The sequence below is a fragment of the Anomaloglossus baeobatrachus genome, chromosome 4, assembly GCF_048569485.1.
Source record: "Anomaloglossus baeobatrachus isolate aAnoBae1 chromosome 4, aAnoBae1.hap1, whole genome shotgun sequence".
In the NCBI taxonomy this organism is placed as follows: domain Eukaryota; kingdom Metazoa; phylum Chordata; class Amphibia; order Anura; family Aromobatidae; genus Anomaloglossus; species Anomaloglossus baeobatrachus.
In genome coordinates this window covers 337,154,686-337,174,686 of record NC_134356.1, presented here as the reverse complement: position 1 = coordinate 337,174,686, position 20,001 = coordinate 337,154,686, and the positions used below count along the sequence as shown (strand labels likewise).

Sequence of the window (20,001 nt, the reverse complement as noted above, 5' to 3'; positions counted from 1 at the left end):
CTCAGAACAGGTCTCACCATGGTTGACCAAAGAAGTTGAGTGCACGTGCTCAGGGTCATATCCTGAGGTTGTTTTTTCAAAATAGATGTAGAAATGCTGTCAGCATTACTGCAGAGGTTAAAGGAGTGGAAGGTCAACCTGTCGATGCTCAGATCATAATCCGCATACTGTATCAAATTGGTCTACATGGCTTTCGACCCAGAAGTAATCATCTTCTAAAGATGATGTAGAACAAAACCTGCAAACAGTTTGCTGAGAACAAGTAGACTAAGGATATGGATTACTGAAACTATATCCTGTGGTCTGATGAGACCAAACTAAACTTATTTGGTTCAGATGGTGTTAAGCATGTGTGGTGGTAACCAGGTGAAGAGTACAAAGACAAGTGTGTCTTGCCCACAGTCGAGCATAGTGGTTTGGAGCTGTATGAGTGCTGCCGGCTGTGGGGAGCTATAGTTCATTGAGGGAACCATGAATGTCAACATGTACTGTCACATACTAAAGCAGGGAATGATCCCCTCCCTTAAGATACTGAGCAGAAAGGCAGTATTTCACTATGATAACAACTCTAAACACACCTAAAATACAACCACTGCCTTGCTAAAGAATATGAGGGTGAAGCTGCTGGACTGGTCAAGTCTCCAGACCTAAACTTCATTGAGCATCTGTGGGACATCCTCAAATGGAAGGTGGAGAAGCATAAGGTCTCCAACATCCACCAGCTCCGTGATGTCGTCATGGAGGATGGAAGAGGATTCCAGTGGCTCCTGTGAAGCTCTTGTGAACTCCATGGCCAAGAGAGTTAAAGCATTGCTTCAAAATATTAACACATTGGGCACAATGTGGCCAATTTCACTTACGGGTGTACTCACTTTTGTTTCTAGTGGTTTACACATTAATGGATATGTTTTGAGTTGTTTAGAGGACAAAACTTACACTGTTATACATGCTGTGCACTGACACTGTACATTGTATCAAAGTGTCATATCTTCAGTGTTATCCCATGAAAAGATATAATAAATAATTACAGTAATGTGAGGGGTGTACTCACTTTTGTGATATGCTGTACATAATTCTATATGTGATCATACAAATGTGCATATTTTTCAATATACATTATGCTCCATAAGATCTATCTTTGAGTGTATTCTTTCCTTCAACATACTTGTTTTTAGTTCTTCTCTTGAGCAAATACATATAGCAAGTGTAGAAAAACTTAAAATATAAGCTTTAATCAAATCATACGTAAAAAAGGACAAACATTGATACAAAAATACCTATACCCACAGGGCTGTGCACAAACCGATATTGCACAAGCCTGCTGGTACCAAGCCTGAGGGGTTGTGCAAATAAACAACATTGCACTCAGGAACAAGACACAATATAAAGTGTACATTGGCTAAAAACCAAAAGTGCAATGGTGGGTATAGTGAACCCTCATAACTCTTAAGTGCTTAATATTATTGCATCACAATCACAGAAGTGTAAATAATAAATGAAGGCCACGTGTAATAAATTCGACGGAACAACTGGAAGGCATCGTCATTTAAAGGGGCAAATACAGAACAAGATGATACCCAATGCACATAAGAATAAACCTTTAAAAAGTTAAGTCCAGTCAGAAAGATTTGATATACTATATCATAGATGAGAGAAGATCACATTGGTGAAGCTTGTGACTATTGGTTTCTAGAACATAATATTCTGCATATACGGTACTTGAGATTGGTGATGCGTTGGCCTGGTTAGTAGTGTCTGTCCTCTGGGAGAAAGGCTCGCAAATCGATCGGCCGGTCTCTAGTATAGACCATAAGCCCTTTTGTTACTATTTCCTAAAAAACTGTCATTAATTGGTTATAGAGTTATTCCAAAATGGGCACATTATATGCCCATTATCAGCTATACAAAGATAGGCAATGATTAACTGATCACAGAGTGTCTGGCTACTGAAGACCCCAGCCATCCTCCGAATGGGGCCCTGGAATGCACACATTAGCAAATATGCTATTCAATATCTACAGGACTGTTGGATATAGCCAAGTACAGCTTTCCGCTCAGTTGGGTATAACCCTTTACATTGCAACGTCAGATTTTACAAGTTTCACCAATGTGATCTGCTCACACCTCTGACAAATTAGACAATCCATTTGATTGGATATTCCCTGTAATGTTTGTTTGGTAATGTGAAGGAACATGCATGTACTTACCTGGAATTCAGATATAGTTGCTGGGTCCTTAAATACAATCCACTCAACTGTTTCTGAGCATGGAGGAGTTGTTAGTGATCCATTGTATGTATAATATTTGTCTGTATAGTTTGGCAGTAGGTCCAGCAATACAAAAGGATCTAGTACAGCCTTTTTACCTGTATAAAAAAAAATATTATATTAATCTAAAGACTGAAAGAAAACCAGGAAACATTCCTGGTTCAACTCCCCCAAGTCACATTTTGTCTTGGCCATAGAAAATGCAGTAGAAAATAAATCATCCTTTAATGCTTATGACAAAAACAGTTTTGCTTCTGTGACGTCCTGGCCTATCAGGTCGTCTCAGGGTATTGTGCAACCTGCCCTTCTGCACAGTATCCACCCTCCTTGGTTAACGGATCCCTGTCCTCTGGTGTTGTTAACAGCTATTCCAATAAAAATCCTAGGAACATTTCCCACTTGAACCTACCAGACACACCATTGGAGGGCCTGAAGGGAATAGGGCCGCCCACATGGGGGTTGGTAAGGAGAAAGTGAGGACAGGGACAGTTGAGAGTTGAAAAAGAAGGAGAGAGGAGGCTCTTGTGAGGAGAAGCCACGGAGGAGAGCTCCTGTATACTAGGTGGCAGACGATGGTCTGGGCCTGGTAGGAGCTGGAACCCCGGTCGCAGGGGACAGTGTCAAGGGGCACGGACTGCCAAGGAGAGCAGCCGACGGCCTTGAGCTATCACCGGGCAGGGGCCAGGGCACGACTGGGTATGTGGACCCCAGGCCGGAAAGTAGCTTCATGCATTCCGGTAATTTACCCGACAGGGGTGAAGACTTCAAGTGTCATCCCCAACCCGCTCCAAAATCGGGGTACTAGCGCACCGATGGGATAGGACTTTCCCACTACAGTCCAAAGAAATCCTACGCGTGAACCCTGAGAGCAAGCTCACTCCGTTAGCCATACGGGTGAGCGGGACCCGGAGACTTTCATACCAACGGGTCCAAGTGAGACTAAAGTGCCAGGGATAGGGCCACAGACCAACAACAACACAGAGGGCACGGATCCAGGCGTGCTCCCCGCAGACTACGGTGGTGCTCGGAACTTTGGTTTACAAGTTGTCGGTGTGGTTATTCTGGGACTGAGTGAGTACATTGGAAAGCCCCTGCACCTATCCCTCAACGGAACCCAAACATCTCCCATCACCAACGAGCCCCCGGGACACAAACCCCCTACCTATAGAGGGGTTAAACATCAGTCTGCCACACCATCGTCACCGGGCTCCCCAACGGCAGCGGTGGTCTCTCATATTACCACGCACCGTGGGTGGCATCACGAACTCTCCAAAATCCCCTTGTACATATTTCCCCCCTTCTTTTTAATCGAGTGGCCGCGCGACCCCCGGGTCCGGAGACTCCTCGAGCCACCGTGGATCCGGATCAAGCGGCGGCAGCAGCCCAGCTGCTCGCCCGGGGGCGGTACACCTCAAAAAATCTGGCGTCATGAACAGGATACGAGCAGGACCCACTTACCTGGGTGACGTGCGCCTTGAAAGCCGAAGACCAGGAGTCAAAATTCTGTTTCACACCAATTCCGCCATTTTTTCGTGTCAAAACCCCGTCTTCTCCGAGAAAGATTAAGCCCCGCCCCTCATCTTCCTGAAGAGGCCAGAACCGGAAGTTCCCAGAGGGCCACGGTCAGCGAGAGAGTGCTGTGAAAAGACCGAGGGGGCGAGCCAGAATGTGTTACTAGCGGAAGTGGAGCAGGGACGCCAGGACTCTGTCACAACGTTCCTGGAAGATGCAGTGGCAAGATGGCGGAGAGAGACTGGTCCCCAGAGCGTGCTGTCCCCAGGACCGTGGCATGCATAGAGAAGGAAACAGAGCAGCTGTGCCGGAGGATGCGGACGCAATTCCTCTTCATACTGAACCACTGGAGGGAAAAGATGGGGAGCCTGGCGGTGGCGGTGCGAGTCCGTGAGATTGAAATCCCACGTGAAGGGAGGGTAAGCGGTTACCCAGTCCCTGTTGATTGCACAAATCCGGCCAAAGTGGCTGAGGGATCCGGACCTTCCCCGCTCGCGGTGAGCGCTCCACAGCCGACTACCCCGTCCTCAGCGAACGCCGAGCTGCCCCCACCAACCCCGGCAGCAGAACCTTCAGTATGTTTACCAGAGTCTCCAGCTGCAGAGATCCAGAGCAAGGTCCTCATTCTAGCCTTGGCAGCGGTCTCCCAGACACCGTTCAGACCAGACCCAGCCGCATCACCGGGCCCGTCCTCAAAGGCAGAGCACCCGGGCCCTGCAACCCCGGCTGCAGAGCAGTCGGTTCATCTGTCTACACCAGTGGGAGCGAAACCAAGATGTCTGCCTGTTCTGCTGCCACGCGGAATCCCAACGGCTGTCAGGGCTGCAGAGGTTTATTTACCACCAGTGCCAGAGGCTGAGATGCAGCCTAACATCGATCCCCGTGCTGGAGAGGTGCATGGGTGGCGGCTACTACGATTCCGCGCGAAAACGGTAGCCAGAGAGCAATGCTGGAGAAGAGTTGCCGCTCAAGAGCTCGTGAGTGGAAGTGCCACCTGGGTCTGGGGCCCAAGGTATGGTGGTGAGAGGCTGCGCTGTGCCCTGGAAGGGCCACCGGCGCAGGGTGATCGTGATTGCCCATTGCAAAAATGCAGGTTAAGAATGTTAAAGTACTAACAGTCTCGATGCCATAGAATGTTAGGTAACAGTGTTTCGTTTATTATTTTCCACAGTTTGTTATTTTTCATGTAGAAAATGTTAGTGAATCAACCATTGTTTAATGAAAAGAGTGAAAGTAACCTGATTTTCTAAAAATAATTATGCCAAAGTGTGTACACCGGTACATGGACTCCGTTAGGTTTCATATATTTTAAGGAAAAATGGACCACGGTCACAGGACTGGCGTGACCAACACAAACTTGTGTCTTGTAAAATAGTTGCACCTCCTGTGCCAACCAGAGTTGTCAAAATCACGACACCTGGGACCTTAACCCAGTCACGGACACTTTAGGTTTCCAGGGGGAAACAGGTTGTTTGGGTGGCGGGTTACTGGGATCCAGGACGTTGGGACTGGACTGTCGCAGGAAGTGGCTGCAACGGAGCAGGTTGAGCCTCTGTTACCTGTAAAACCGGTTGCGTCCCTCCGTGGGCGACGAACTCTAGTGTGGTATTTTAGTAACGGTATGTGCATTACCTCCCCTGTGTGGGATGGACCCGTTAAAATAAAAATATGTTAACTTATTTTCCTTTTCAGTTCCAGCAAAACAAAATAAAACTCTGTCATCCTGTAGCTCGCGGACGAGCTACGTTTAACCAAGGGGGAATGTGACGCCCTGGCCTATCAGGTCGTCGCAGGGTATTGTGCAACCTGCCCTTCTGCACAGTATCCACCCTCCTTGGTTAACGGATCCCTGTCCTCTGGTGTTGTTAACAGCTAGTCCAATAAAAATCCTAGGAACACTTCCCACTTGAACCTACCAGACATACCATTGGGGGGCCTGAAGGGAATAGGGCTGCCCACATGGGGCTTGGTAAGGAGAAAGTGAGGACAGGGACAGTTGAGAGTTGAGAGTGAAGGAGAGAGGAGGTGGAGTGGCTCTTGTGAGGAGAGGCCACGGAGGAGAGCTCCTGTATACTAGGTGGCAGATGTTGGTCTGGGCCTCGTAGAAGCTGGAACCCCGGTCGCAGCGGACAGTGTCAAGGAGCATGGACTGCCGAGGAGAGCAGCCGACGGCCTTGAGCTATCACCGGGCAGGGGCCAGAGCACGACGGTGTACGTGGGCCCCAGGGCAGAAAGTAGTTTCACGCGTTCCGGTAATTTACCCGACGGGGGTGAAGACTTCAAGTGTCATCCCCAACCCGCTCCAAAATCGGGGTACTAGTGCACCGATGGGATAGGACTTTCCCACTACAGTCCAAAGAAATCCTACGTGTGAACCCTGAGAGCAAGCTCACTCCGTTAGCCATACAGGTGAGCGGGACCTGGAGAGTTCCATACCAACGGGTCCAAGTGAGACTAAAGTGCCAGGGATAGGGCCACAGACCAACAACAACACCGAGGGCACGGATCCAGGCGTGCTCCCCGCAGACTATGGTGGTGCTCGGAACTTTGGTGTACAAGTTGTCGGTGTGGTTATTCTGGGACTGAGTGAATACATTGGAAATCCCCTGCACCTATCCCTCAACGGCACCCAAACATCTCCCATCACCAACGGGCCCCCGGGGCAAAAAACCCCTACCCACGGAGGGGTTAAACATCAGGCTGCCACCCCATCGTCACCGGGCTCCCCAACGGCAGTGGTGGTCTCTCACATTACCACGCACCGCGGGTGGTGTTACGAACTTTCCAAAATCCCCTTGTACATATCTCCCCCCTTCCTTTTAATCGAGTGGCCGCGCGACCCCCGGGTCCGGAGACCCCTCGAGCCACTGCGGATCCGGATTCGAGCGGCGGCAGCAGCCCGGATGCTCACCAAGGGGCGGTACACTTCCCCTAAAACAAATGTTCAAATATTGTTCTACAACGTCTAAAATGTATCTGAGCAGTTTATTTATGTAACACATTCACATTTGCACCACTTTACATGTTCACATAAAGGGGTGATAATTTGCTGATCAGTGCATGTCTGACCCTTGGGATGAGTTGGGACCCACACTGATAGGAAGAATGGGGAATTTTTATCCCCAATGGGGAACTTGTCTCCCCTTTCAAAATAGAGTGGCATATTGGAATGGAGACCCAACGTTTACTCCACTCATTCTCTATGGGGCTAATGAAACAGCTGAGTGCAGCGCTTGCCAGGCCCTTAGGGAATGACTGAAGCAGATCTGTGTGCACACAGTCAAAAATCCGGAGGACCGGCAGACATAACAAGCAGGACACTGGCTTGCTACGGAGGAGGTGTGATTACACCCCACATAAACTGATACCTTTGAATCACTCCCAGTGCAATCCTGCACTCATATCTATACTGGCTATATTCCAAACAGCCAAGTGACCACTCTAAACAGACTTAACAGATCTCCACATTTGATCCTGTTATGCATGATTACATGCAAATTAGTGATTAATTGTGACCAAGGTCCAGCAGGACCGAAACGTCAAAAAGAATGTCAGTTATCGCTGTTGTAAATAAACTATATGTCAATCTTGCATGAAAAAAATACTCTTGCAACTTTTTGCTAAATAAAGAGTGTGCAGTGTTATACTTATATTTCTATGTGACATATATACATCTGCTTCAGTGTATCCTATGAGACATATATAGAGCATAAGTTCATGACTGAGTAAAGAATTGCACAAATACCAGAAACGTCATCTCGCATTTCTAGATCCAAGCAGTCAAAGCGATCATCTAACTCAACTCTCAGAGAGCAGCTTATAAAAGCACGTGCAGAAGCCGAAGCTACTAAGATACAAGCCACCTTTCTGCAAAAGGGAACTCAGAAGGAAGTGGAAGCAGCTAAAAAACAGCAGGCAAGATGGCAGAAATTGATGCGGAAGCAGCATGTATGAGGGCAGAAACAGAGGCATTAGAAAAGCAAGGTGAACATGCCACAGCCATGGCAAGGTTAAAGGTCCTGGAACAAGCTATCAACGGGAGTCAGACAGCATCAGTGTGAGCTAAATGGATGCAAAATACCTTCTTAAGTACATGTAGCACCCCTGAGGTACCAGGTGCCACAAATGTAACCTGTGGAAATCCAAACCCTGGAATATCCATGTCAGAGCAAACACACCAGCACCTTCTGGCCACACACACAACACCAACACCAAACTGAGAGACTGCCTAGTAACAGGTAAAAGGGGAGGGCACTGATTAGATATAGCCACCCAGCCTGTAAGGACAGACCCAGCGAGGAGGAGGGGCCAATGGTCAGTTGGAAAAGGCGGGAGGAAGTGGTGTGCAGTCTGTAGAGAGTCAGACAGAATGAGGTGAAGAAGAAAGAGTCTGTCAGGAAAGTCTGAGGAGAGGAGTAGTAGTAGAAAGTGGAAAAGACCTGCAGTGAGAACGGAGTGCTGTAAAAGGAGTGAGAACTGTGGAGTACGGAACAGGACTCCAGGCACTGTGGGTTACCTGTGGAAGCAGCAGACTCCAGGTACCACTGAGGGCCTGTGGAAGTTCGAAACCAAGGCTCACGGGACTCAGCACAAGGCGGGGCGCAGACCCTAGGACAGTGGAACACTTTATTGTCAGCTGTTAACTCTGCCGGATGAGAAGATCTCCAGGGTCCATCGCCAACCCAAAGAGTCTGAAGCACAAGTGTGACGCCCTGGACTAGCCAGGTAGTCACAGACATAACACCACATACACCCCCCACCCTAGACAGTTACAACAGTCAGACAAAAACCCTTGTTGCCTCTCTCCAGGGCCTGATGTCCACACCAGGTGGGGCGGAGCCAGGCGGTTGGCCCCACCCACCGAGGAGTTCACAGACCTGGAGGCGGGAAAAACAGATTTGTTCAGGAGGTGAAAGTGAGAGGTCACAAACTGCAGGTGTCTGGGTAGGAGCCCAGGCACTGACAGCAAGGTTGGCAGACGGTGGTGGACGTCTGCAGGGGTTAGTGGAACTCTGCAAAGCCGTAAGGACCGGGGCTGGGCGGTGGCCCACCGGTACCGAACCGGGGAGTGGAGTGAAGCTAAGAAGCACACACAGGCAGGGCCATCGGACCCTGACCAGGCTTGGAGCCGCCGTCAATAGTCAAATCAGAGTGTGACAGGAACCCCAGGGGTTTCCCAACAACCAAGTCCCGACAGAAGGCAAAAGCTCACACCGTGAGGATATACAGCCGCCGCCACAGGCTAGAGATCCAAGGGCCAGCGCCTGCAGGCAAAATGGGCTCCTACGGCACCTAAACGCCGGGGAGCGGACTACCGGTGGGCAACCACAGGAGTCAGAACATTCTAAAAGGTGCAGGGAGAGACAGCCACCATCAGCCGTCCGGGGAGAGCACAACAACACTGCAGCTGGCTGCGGGACCCGTCCATCCGGCCGTTTGGTTTACCAGAGACTCTGTCAGTGATTGTCTGAGTGAGTACACCAGTGCCGTTCGGCACCGCGCCGCGCTGTCCCTGCAACCCTGCACCCCAGCCATCCAGCCTCCCTGTTACACCACCGGGCCCCGGGATCACCAACCCCTACCCACGGAGGGGACAACATCCTAGCTGCTCCCTACCATCTCTCCCAGGATCCCCGTCACCAGCAGCGGTGGTGCCCTCATCATCACGTCCCGTGGGTGGCGTCACGAACTCTCTGCCCAAACCAACCATCCCCTTTCACTCACTGGTGAGGAGCGCTGCTCGAGTCCCCGGGTCCGGCCCACCGCTCGAGCCACCGAGCAGCAGCAGCAGAAGCCTCGGACCCGAGCGTGGCGAGCACATCCCCTCCGCCCGCGACAACTTGGCATCTGCGAACAGGATAGAACCAATCTACCTACCGGTAGAAGTGCGCCTTGCAGTCCCCGAAAAATTGGAAGTTCCGCCATCTTTTGGCGCGAAGATTTCCCGCTCGAGCGTCTTCCCCGAGCAAGGAAGGTGCGAAAGTGAAGGCCCGCCCCCAAAGAGGAAGTGCTAGAAAGAACCAAGGGGGGCGGGTGAAGGCCTGCCTCATGTAACCGAGGGCATAAAGAAGTGGGGACGCCAGGACTCCATATTAGTATTGTTCCTGGAACCCGCGAGCAGCATGTCCACCCCGTCTGCACAACCTGAGGGCTTGGAGCCGGCGCCTGGAACAGCGGCGTGGATAAGGGCCTGAACGGTGGAGATCTGTCAGCGCCACCGGAACCAGATACGCCTCCTGATGGAGCAGTGGACCGCAGAGGTGGGGGAGTTAGCTGCGGTCGCCCGGGCGTACGTGATGGAGGCCATGATGGAGGAGCTGGTGAGTGACCCACGCCACTATGTCCCTGAGGAACCGGCTGCTGCGGCTGAGGGACGCAGTTTACCCCTGGCCCCCATACTGCCTCCTCCTCCAATGCCCGCGTGCCCCGCCGCTGCTGGTCCGTCTGGCTTGCGGCCCCCTGCAGCGACAGCAGAACCTGAAGTGCCGATGCAGGAAGGCCCGGAGACTGCGGCAGCTGTCGGCAACCCGCCTGGCACGGAAACGGATGATCGTGATTCCGGGCCCGACACAGATCCGGTCTCCAGCTCAGGGGACGCAGATGAAAGCCTTCTCGATGGTAGCGCCATAGCAGCCATGTATGCCCCACGGAGCGGTGGGAATGGATATCGGATGGCCCTCTCCCACCACGCCTGTTGTGTATTGGAGATGTTTGAGGCGGGGGCTGGGTCTGCATTGGAGGGGGAGCTGGAGTAACCGTCCGAAAAAGAGCAAGTTGTCCCCGTTGGGACCCTCAGCCCCTTGTTGTCCGTTGAATGAACAGCAATCAAACCGAAGTTTCACCTGATTGCTGTCCGTTGTAAGACAAGTTGTCCCCGTTGGGATCATCAGTGTGTATCCTAAACAGCCCACATGAGAAACTGCTCATGAACATGGCCGAGAACTGGCAGGCCACCCACGGACTTGTGGGCTTGTAAATAGTTTGTGGGCCGTTTTCCGTTCCATGCCGCCTCCGGAGAGGCAGATTGGAGGAAGGGCCCGCAGCAGAGCAGGCTGGGACCCGGCCACCACCAGGACCGGTGGCCATCCTCCGGGGATCTGGGGTCCCCCTGGATGTGGGGTCCCCTGAAGTGACATCCGGGTGCGAAACACTGTACCCGTTCCCGCTCGGATAACCTGGACCAGGACTGGAGTAAAGGGCTGCTGCCCGTTTCTTAGGGGCAGCATCAAGGTTTAGGTTGCTTGGGTGGGGGAGCGGATGACCATGAACCCGTCCGTCAGTAATAAAAATGTTTTATATGTGTGAATAGTTAAAGTACCAAGCCTCCCGTAAGGGAAGAACTACAAGTATGCTTATGTTGAATGTTTACATGTTAATTTATCTTTTACAGAAAAATAAAACCGGTGTGGACGGGCAGCCCGCGGATGGTCTGCGTTTAACCAAGGGGGAGTGTGACGCCCTGGACTAGCCTGGTAGTCACAGACATAACACCACACACACCCCCCACCCTAGACAGTAACAACAGTCAGACAAAAACCCTTGTTGCCTCCCTCCAGGGTCTGATGTCCACACCAGGTGGGGTGGAGCCAGGTGGTTGGCCCCACCCACCGAGGAGTTCACAGGCCTGGAGGCGGGAAAAACAGACAGATTTGTTCAGGAGGTGAAAGTGAGAGATCACAAACTGCAGGTGTCTGAGTAGGAGCCCAGGCACTGACAGCAAGGTTGGGAGACGGTGGTGGCCGTCTGCAGGGGTTAGTGGAACTCTGCAAAGCCGTAAGGACCGGGGCTGGGCGGTGGCCCACCGGTACCGAACCGGGGAGCGGGGTGAAGCTAAGCACACACAGGCAGGGCCATCGGACCCCGACCAGGCTTGGAGCCGCCGTCAATAGTCAAATTCGAGTGTGACAGGAACCCCAGGGGTTTCCCAACAACCAAGTCCCGACAGAAGGCAAAAGCTCACACTGTGAGGATATACAGCCACCGCCACAGGCTAGAGATCCAAGGGCCAGCGCCTGCGGGCAAAACGGGCTCCTACGACACCTATACGCCGGGGAGCGGACTACCGGTGGGCAACCACAGGAGTCAGAACATTCTAAAAGGTGCAGGGAGAGACAGCCACCATCAGCCGTCCGGGGAGAGCACAACAAGAACACTGCAGCCGGCTGCAGGACCCGTCCATCCGGCCGTTTTGGTTTACCAGAGACTCTGTCAGTGATTGTCTGAGTGAGTACACCAGTGCCGTTCGGCACCGCGCCGCGCTGTCCCTGCAACCCTGCACCCCAGCCATCCAGCCTCCCCGTTACACCACTGGGCCCCGGGATCACCAACCCCCTACCCACGGAGGGGACAACATCGTAGCTGCTCCCTACCATCTCTCCCGGGATCCCCGTTACCAGCAGCGGTGGTGCCATTATCACCACGTCCCGTGGGTGGCGTCACGAACAATCTCCCCAAACAAACCATCCCTTTTCACTCACGGGTGAGGAGCGCTGCTCGAGTCCCCGGGTCCGGCCCACCGCTCGAACCACCGAGCAGCAGCAGCAGAAGCCCCGGACCCGAGCGTGGCGAACGCGTCCCCTCCGCCCGCGATACAAGCAGTAAAGAGGGGACCGGGGACTGAACCCCTTAAATAGTCCAGACTGTCTGCAATAGGACCAAGACAGAAACAGAGGGGTTCCCAAGTAGCTCTAGGCCACGGGAGCCCATCAACAACAAGTATGTATGGAGGACAACCAACCCAGGTCACAGCTGGCTCCCCACTACAACCCCCATCATCCACTGCTGTGGCCTGTCCCTGCTTGCGGAGGGTTCTAACCATCCAGGCTGCATCACTCCATCAGCCACAGCAGAAACCTGCAGCGGCGGCCGCAAATAACTTGGCCGCACACCGCAAGTGGCGTAGTCGACAAAAACTCTTTTATTTTCTTTTATTTAAAACACCCTTTTATTTACTCCAAAAGACACCGCCAGGGTCACGGAACCGGACCCCACCACGGCTGACGTTCCTGAACTAGTCCGACCTGGTTCTGAGTCCCCCGGCCCTGGGGCGAGCGTGTCATACACAAGAGACTACATGCGAAGCTAAAATAGCACACCCCTGCCTCCAACAATAGCTCCTGACTGCACAGATATTTCTCTAAAACAAGAGAATGAAGATCCTTCTTCATCACTCTACATTCAAGCTCAATATAATACGCTATGAATCCCTCATCCTAAAATTACCAGGCCCTGTACCTCAGCAAACTCCGTACATTGACACCTATATGCAATGCAATATGCTGTCAAATCACCATACTCCTGATAACCACATAGTTCCAGCTTTACATGTGACGGAAACTATGCACATCAAAACAATTACTGGAATAAATACCTATGCTAAGGTACCATACTTTCCCATGTTTGTAGGTCAAGATGCTACAGATGGTAGTAATAGCACTACTCAGCCAACAATTGTTTTTCAAAGTCAGAGAAAACTGACATGGCTGACTTTGCAAGGCACATGGTTTGCTGTAAACCTACAAAGACAAGGTTCGACAATCAACCTGAGAACTACATAATTTGGAAGTGTGCCTTAAGAACTGTAATTAGTGACTTCGTCATTACTGCTTCTGAAAAGCTGAACCTGCTGATCAGGTGGCTAGACCCACAATCCACAGAGAGGGTCAAGAGACTCAGATCTGTCCATATCAGTATAAACCAACAGCCGGTCTCATGGCTGCATGGGAGAGACTAGAAGGAAGCTTTGTCAGTCCTGAAGCCATTGAAAATGCACTGTTCTAGCAACTACAGGATTTTCCAAAAATATCCAGTAAACACAGTTCAAAATTCTAAGAGCTCAGTGATCAACTGTTAAGGGTGCTTTACACGCTGCAACATCGCTAGCAATCTCGTTACCGATGTGACACGCAAGATCGCAGATAAGATTTGCCAAGATCGCACATAGGTCCTTTTTTTTAGCGCCGGTCACATGTGCGATCTGGAGTGTTACATCGCTAACGAGATCGCTAGCGATGTCGCAGCGTGTAAAGCACCCTATAGAGCTCCAGCTGGCCAAGGCAGACACGATTTTACCTGGCCTCAGCTACCTGGACACTGCTCATGGGGTAAACCTTATAGTCACTTACAGTATCCAAGAAAAGTGGACCACACTAGGTCAAGATACAAAGGAGAACATCAAGTCTTCTTTTCTCCAATCTCCTACTTCTGTGAGTTTATCAAGGACATTGCAAAGTATTAGAATGATCCAAGCTTTTACTATGGAGAACCCAGCACCCCTGGTTCATTTCCTCATCAATAAGAGAGTCCACATTCCAACATCAGAAACCGCAGAGGCCCAGCAGTAGTGAAAAAGACTAAAATTCTTCCTACACCTATATCAGCTCCAGACAAGAGCAACAAAGGTGAAAAGATTGAAAACCCTAATCTTCTGTGTACCATTCATAAATAAACACATCCCCTAAAGACGTGCATTGGCTTTAGAAACAAACTGCGCCAAGAATGCAAGGAGCTCCTAAAGACGTTGCAATTTTACTGTCTTTAGCACAGTGTACAGTAGAATTAGAACATCTGTGATATACCAAGTCTGCCTGCTTACATCTCCTCTCACCACAAGCCATGGCAGGGAAGACCCACATCAACAAAACCATATATCAGAGAAGGAACCAATACTTCAATAAACCTAATCTAGAACATACACCAAACCAGATTAACCCCCAAAAAGTCCCAGAAAACACACAACCATAAATACTGTATATAAATTACATACAGTCAGGGCCAGAAATATTTGGACAGTGACACAAGTTTTGTTATTTTAGCTGTTTACAAAAACATGTTCAGAAATACAATTATATATATAATATGGGCTGAAAGTGCACACTCCCAGCTGCAATATGAGAGTTTTCACATCCAAATCGGAGAAAGGGTTTAGGAATCATAGCTCTGTAATGCATAGCCTCCTCTTTTTCAAGGGACCAAAAGTAATTGGACAAGGGACTCTAAGGGCTGCAATTAACTCTAAAGGCGTCTCCCTCGTTAACCTGTAATCAATGAAGTAGTTAAAAGGTCTGGGGTTGATTACAGGTGTGTGGTTTTGCATTTGGAAGCTGTTGCTGTGAGCAGACAACATGCGGTCTAAGGAACTCTCAACTGAGGTGAAGCAGAACATCCTGAGGCTGAAAAAAAAGAAAAAATCCATCAGAGAGATAGCAGACATGCTTGGAGTAGCAAAATCACATGGTGGAGGCAACGTGATGGCATGGGCATGCATGGCTTTCAATGGCACTGGGTCACTTGTGTTTATTGATGACATAACAGCAGACAAGAGTAGCCGGATGAATTCTGAAGTGTACCGGGATATAGTTTCAGCCCAGATTCAGCCAAATGCCGCAAAGTTGATCGGACGGCGCTTCATAGTACAGATGGACAATGACCCCAAGCATACAGCCAAAGCTACCCAGGAGTTCATGAGTGCAAAAAAGTGGAACATTCTGCAATGGCCAAGTCAATCACCAGATCTTAACCCAATTGAGCATGCATTTCACTTGCTCAAATCCAGACTTAAGACAGAAAGACCCACAAACAAGCAAGACCTGAAGGCTGCGGCTGTAAAGGCCTGGCAAAGCATTAAGAAGGAGGAAACCCAGCGTTTGGTGATGTCCATGGGTTCCAGACTTAAGGCAGTGATTGCCTCCAAAGGATTCGCAACAAAATATTGAAAATAAAAATATTTTGTTTGGGTTTGGATTATTTGTCCAATTACTTTGGACCTCCTAAAATGTGGAGTGTTTGTAAAGAAATGTGTACAATTCCTAGAATTTCTATCAGATATTTTTGTTCAAACCTTCAAATTAAACGTTACAATCTGCACTTGAATTCTGTTGTAGAGGTTTCATTTCAAATCCAATGTGGTGGCATGCAGAGCCCAACTCGCGAAAATTGTGTCACTGTCCAAATATTTCTGGACCTAACTGTATTTATTGATAGCGCCAGAAATCAATTTAAAAACAATTACACAAAAGACATGTTAAAACCATAAAAACATATGGCAAGGAAACAGGTCACACTTATGACCCATATTGTCAGAGTTCCGGGATTTCCAGTTTTCTTCTGAAGGATCTTGCCCTTTGTTAACATGGAGTTTTCTGTTCTGTTGTCCTTCTTCCTGTTCATCTGTTTAAAAGCCCACCCCTTAGCTTAGTCTAGTTGCCTGAGTATACTGCTTCCTTTCTACTCCTGCCCTGCTGCTCTTGGTTCCTGATTGCTATTTGGATCCTGTTGAAAACACCAGACACCGACTCTGGACTTCACCTGGTCTCATCAAGCTGTGCCCGGACTCCGTCTGCCGTCTCTGGTCGGCACTTCTGCCCGGTTCCTTCCGTTTCATATCCACCCTAGGACTCATATCACGTACGGACATTTTTGGACTATACCTGTTGCCCTTTCGTGTCCAGGCTGCTGCGCATTTAGGCCTTTTGGGGTGATCGCCAGACAGTCCCTGTATAGGGGTTCGCTCCTGGTGGTCTCCCTGGGGGAGTCCGGTGCGTGGCCCTGAGAATTCCCCTTTGCTCTGAACCTGGCAGGTATTTACATTGTTTATGTTCTACTGTGTTTATGTTCTGTTCTGTGTACATATTGTTGGTTGCATATTATAAACATCTTTGCACCAAGAACCCGTCTCTGGTTGTCATTGCCCTAACGCAATCAAAATCCTCAGTTCATACAATAGTATTACATTATACTCAGGCCACTAAGAGGATTTCGCTGGGGCAATGACGGAGGCACGAGTAGATCAACTTTTCTCCATGATTAACTCCTTGCAGCAGGAGATGGAGGCGGTCCAAACTAAACTTAGAGATGTGGAGGTACAGCTGGGCCACAATCACTAGGTACTGGGTCCGGCTATTCAGGATTTGCAAACCAGAGTGGAGGCTCAGGAAGCCGCCCCCACTACGTCCGTATCAGCTGCTGGTATGCCTAGGTTACCCCCATTTCGTTTCAGTGGTGATCGAAATCAGTTCCGGGGGTTTGTTAATCAGTGTATACTGTTTTTTGATGTACATGCTGATTATTACCGGTCTGACCGGTCAAAGGTATTATGCATAATCATGTTAACATCACGAGCACTGGCTTGGGCTAATCCTATCATTGAAAATCGCTATATCCGTTTAAATAACCTGGATGATTTTTTAACAGCCATGGCACAAATGTTTGATGATCCTAATCGCCGTGCTACCGCTGAATCGGCTCTGCTTTCCTTACGTCAGGGAAAGCGGTCTGTCATTGAATACGCCACCGAGTTCAAGAGGTTAGTGGTAGACACCGACTGGGGAAACAATGCGCTATTGTCAGTTTTCAGAAAGGGTCTGTCCGGTACCATCAAGGACGAGTTAGCTCGTGCCGAATCTCCACGGGCTTTTGAACAGTTTCTCCATCACTGTGTGTGTATTGATACCCGCTTGACGGAACGTAGACAGGCAAAAATGGGCAGCTGTAAACCGGGTAACCGACTTTGCTTTCCCTTCTAGGGAACCCGCTCACAAGACGCCACGGGAGGCCAAGGATGTTCCTATGCAAGTGGACTCCCTGCAAAGGCGAGAAACCAACGAACGTCGTGAACATCGGCTCCGTGAGCGTTTGTGTTTCTATTGTGGTCAATCGGACCATTTTCTGATTGACTGCCCAAAACATCCCAATCGCCCGAATAAGGTACTAGCAGCAGTGGCAGAGTATGACAACACTGATGCAGAGTCCGACGTCTCTGAAACCAGTATACACCTGGATGCGGTAGTTCCCTCGACAGTGATGTCAACTTCACCTAAGCACCCGGAAGGGAAATACACCCATTGCTCGCTTCCCATTCAGATTCGGTGGGAGGGACAGTTAATTCCTACATCTGCTATGATAGACTCTGGGGCAGGGGGAAATTTCATGGACTCTTCTTTTGCCAGGAAACACGGTATCCAGACTCAACAAAGATCCTCACCGGTTACCATGGAGACAGTAGACGGTTCTCCATTAGTTTCCGGACCAGTTGATCGGGAGACAGTACCCCTTGAATGTGTGATGAAACCAGGTCAGCAGGAGATCCTTGTTTTCATGTTGATTTCTTCTCCCCATTTTCCGATAATTTTAGGAATTCCTTGGCTGCGGTCTACAAATCCAGTCATCGATTGGGAGACTAAAGAAATATCCTTCCCACCCCAGAGTGGTCCGACCATTAGTCCAACTGTACCGGTTCCGGTAACACAGAACGCGGAGGGCACTGTACAGGTACCTGCTCTACCCCCGGTTTATAATGAATTCGCAGATATATGCGACAAAAAAAAGCAGATCGGCTTCCCCCGCATAGACCGTATGATTGTCTCATAGAATTACTCCCAGGGGCAGAGATCCCGTTTGGTCATGTCTACCCGTTGGCGGCACCAGAGTTACAAGCACTAAAAGATTATATCGATGAAAACCTAGCCAAGGGATTTATTCGACCTTCTACCTCACCAGCGGGGGCACCCATCTTTTTTGTGAAGAAGAAAGAGGGGACTCTGAGACCTTGTATCGACTACCGGGAACTAAATAAGATAACCATCCGGAGCCGGTATCCATTGCCGTTGATTCCTGAACTATTGGAGAGAGTACAACAGGCCAAAATATTTACTAAATTGGATCTCCGTGGGGCATATAGTCTACTCCGCATACGTCCCGGGGACGAGTGGAAAACAGCGTTCAGATGTCGGTATGGACATTATGAGTATCTAGTGATGCCCTTCGGACTCTGTAACGCTCCTGCGGCTTTCCAACACCTAGTCAACGATATTTTTAGGGATATAATGGACCAATTCATGGTGATTTACTTGGATGATATCTTGATCTTTTCTGATTCCCTACAGGAACACCAGGAGTACGTCAAGACCGTACTTACCCGTCTGAAGGATAACCACCTGTATATTAAAAACTGGAGAAGTGCGAATTCCATTGCTCAAAGATACAATTTTTAGGATATGTCATCTCTCCTCAGGGACTCAACATGGAGTCTGGCAAGATACGGGAATTCTAGACTGGCCGGAACCGGGAAACATCAAGGAGGTACAACGCTTTGTCGGTTTTGCTAATTTTTACAGACGCTTTATCCGCAACTTTTCAGAGATCGTCCGTCCTATCACCCTGTTAACCAAAAAGGGGCAGAAGTTCGTGTGGTCCGTCCAGGCCCAGGAAGCTTTCAATTGTCTCAAGGTTTGTTTTACCTCAGCGCCAATACTAATACACCCGAATCCCGCACTCCCTTTTATTGTGGAAGTCGATGCTTCCGATTATGAATTAGGGGCTATCCTTTCACAGAGGACTGGGGACAAGAGTCTCTTGCACCCGTGTGCCTTCTTTTCTCGCCAGTTGTCCCCTGCAGAAAAGAACTATGATATTGCGGACAACGAATTGTTGGCGATTATTTCTGCTTTTAAGGAATGGAGACACCCCTTACAGGGAGCAGAGCAACAAGTAGTAGTTCTCACAGACCATCGTAACCTGGAATTCCTTAAATCTGCCAGGTGCCTGTCTCCACGGCAAGCCCGTTGGAGCCTGTTCCTTAACCAGTTCAATTTTATCGTCACATACCGTCCAGGGTCACGTAATGGGAAAGCCGATGCCTTATCCCGAATCCACGCCATGGACTCCGTGCCTGGAACCCCGTCTCAGACCGTTTTATCAGATGCCAATTTTGTTGGAGTAATCCGGGACCAGGACTTGTGGAAGGACATCAAGCTGGCCTATGATGGTGACGTATTTCTTGCTGCCCCCCCGAATGATGTGACTCTTGTCCTTCGGAATGGTGTGTGGTTGAGAGAGCGACGTATTTATGTCCCGGAGGCTGTAAGACTTCGGGTTCTCAAGTTGGTCCATGACTCCGTGTTGGCAGGTCATAGGGGGGTACAGAAGACGCAGAAATTTCTGAGTCGTTTTTTCTGGTGGCCTACCTGTTTAAAGGATGTGAAAGACTATGTCCACTCATGTGTGGTTTGTGCCCGGTGCAAGGTCCCTCGTGTGGCTCCTACGGGACTCCTTCAAACGTTACCCGTGCCATCTCGCCCTTGGGGATCCATCTCAATGGATTTTATTGTGGAGTTGCCAGTCTCAGGCGGTTACAATACCATTTTGGTGGTAGTGGATCGGTTGACAAAGGCTGCTCACTTTATTCCATGTACCGGTCTTCCCTCAGCTGCAGAGACAGTGGATT

The 20,001-nt window shown here is 49.7% G+C and overlaps 1 protein-coding gene across 7 annotated transcripts in view; it reads right to left on the bottom strand.

The window, feature by feature from the left end:
• PTPRZ1 (protein tyrosine phosphatase receptor type Z1) overlaps positions 1–20,001 on the bottom strand; it is a 387,789-nt gene that overhangs the window by 173,347 nt on the left and 194,441 nt on the right. For all 7 annotated transcript variants that reach the window (XM_075345050.1, XM_075345051.1, XM_075345052.1 and 4 more), the window contains exon 7: positions 2,208–2,365. In XM_075345050.1, the coding sequence (XP_075201165.1) occupies positions 2,208–2,365 (158 nt within the window). The remainder of the gene's footprint in view (positions 1–2,207; positions 2,366–20,001) is intronic.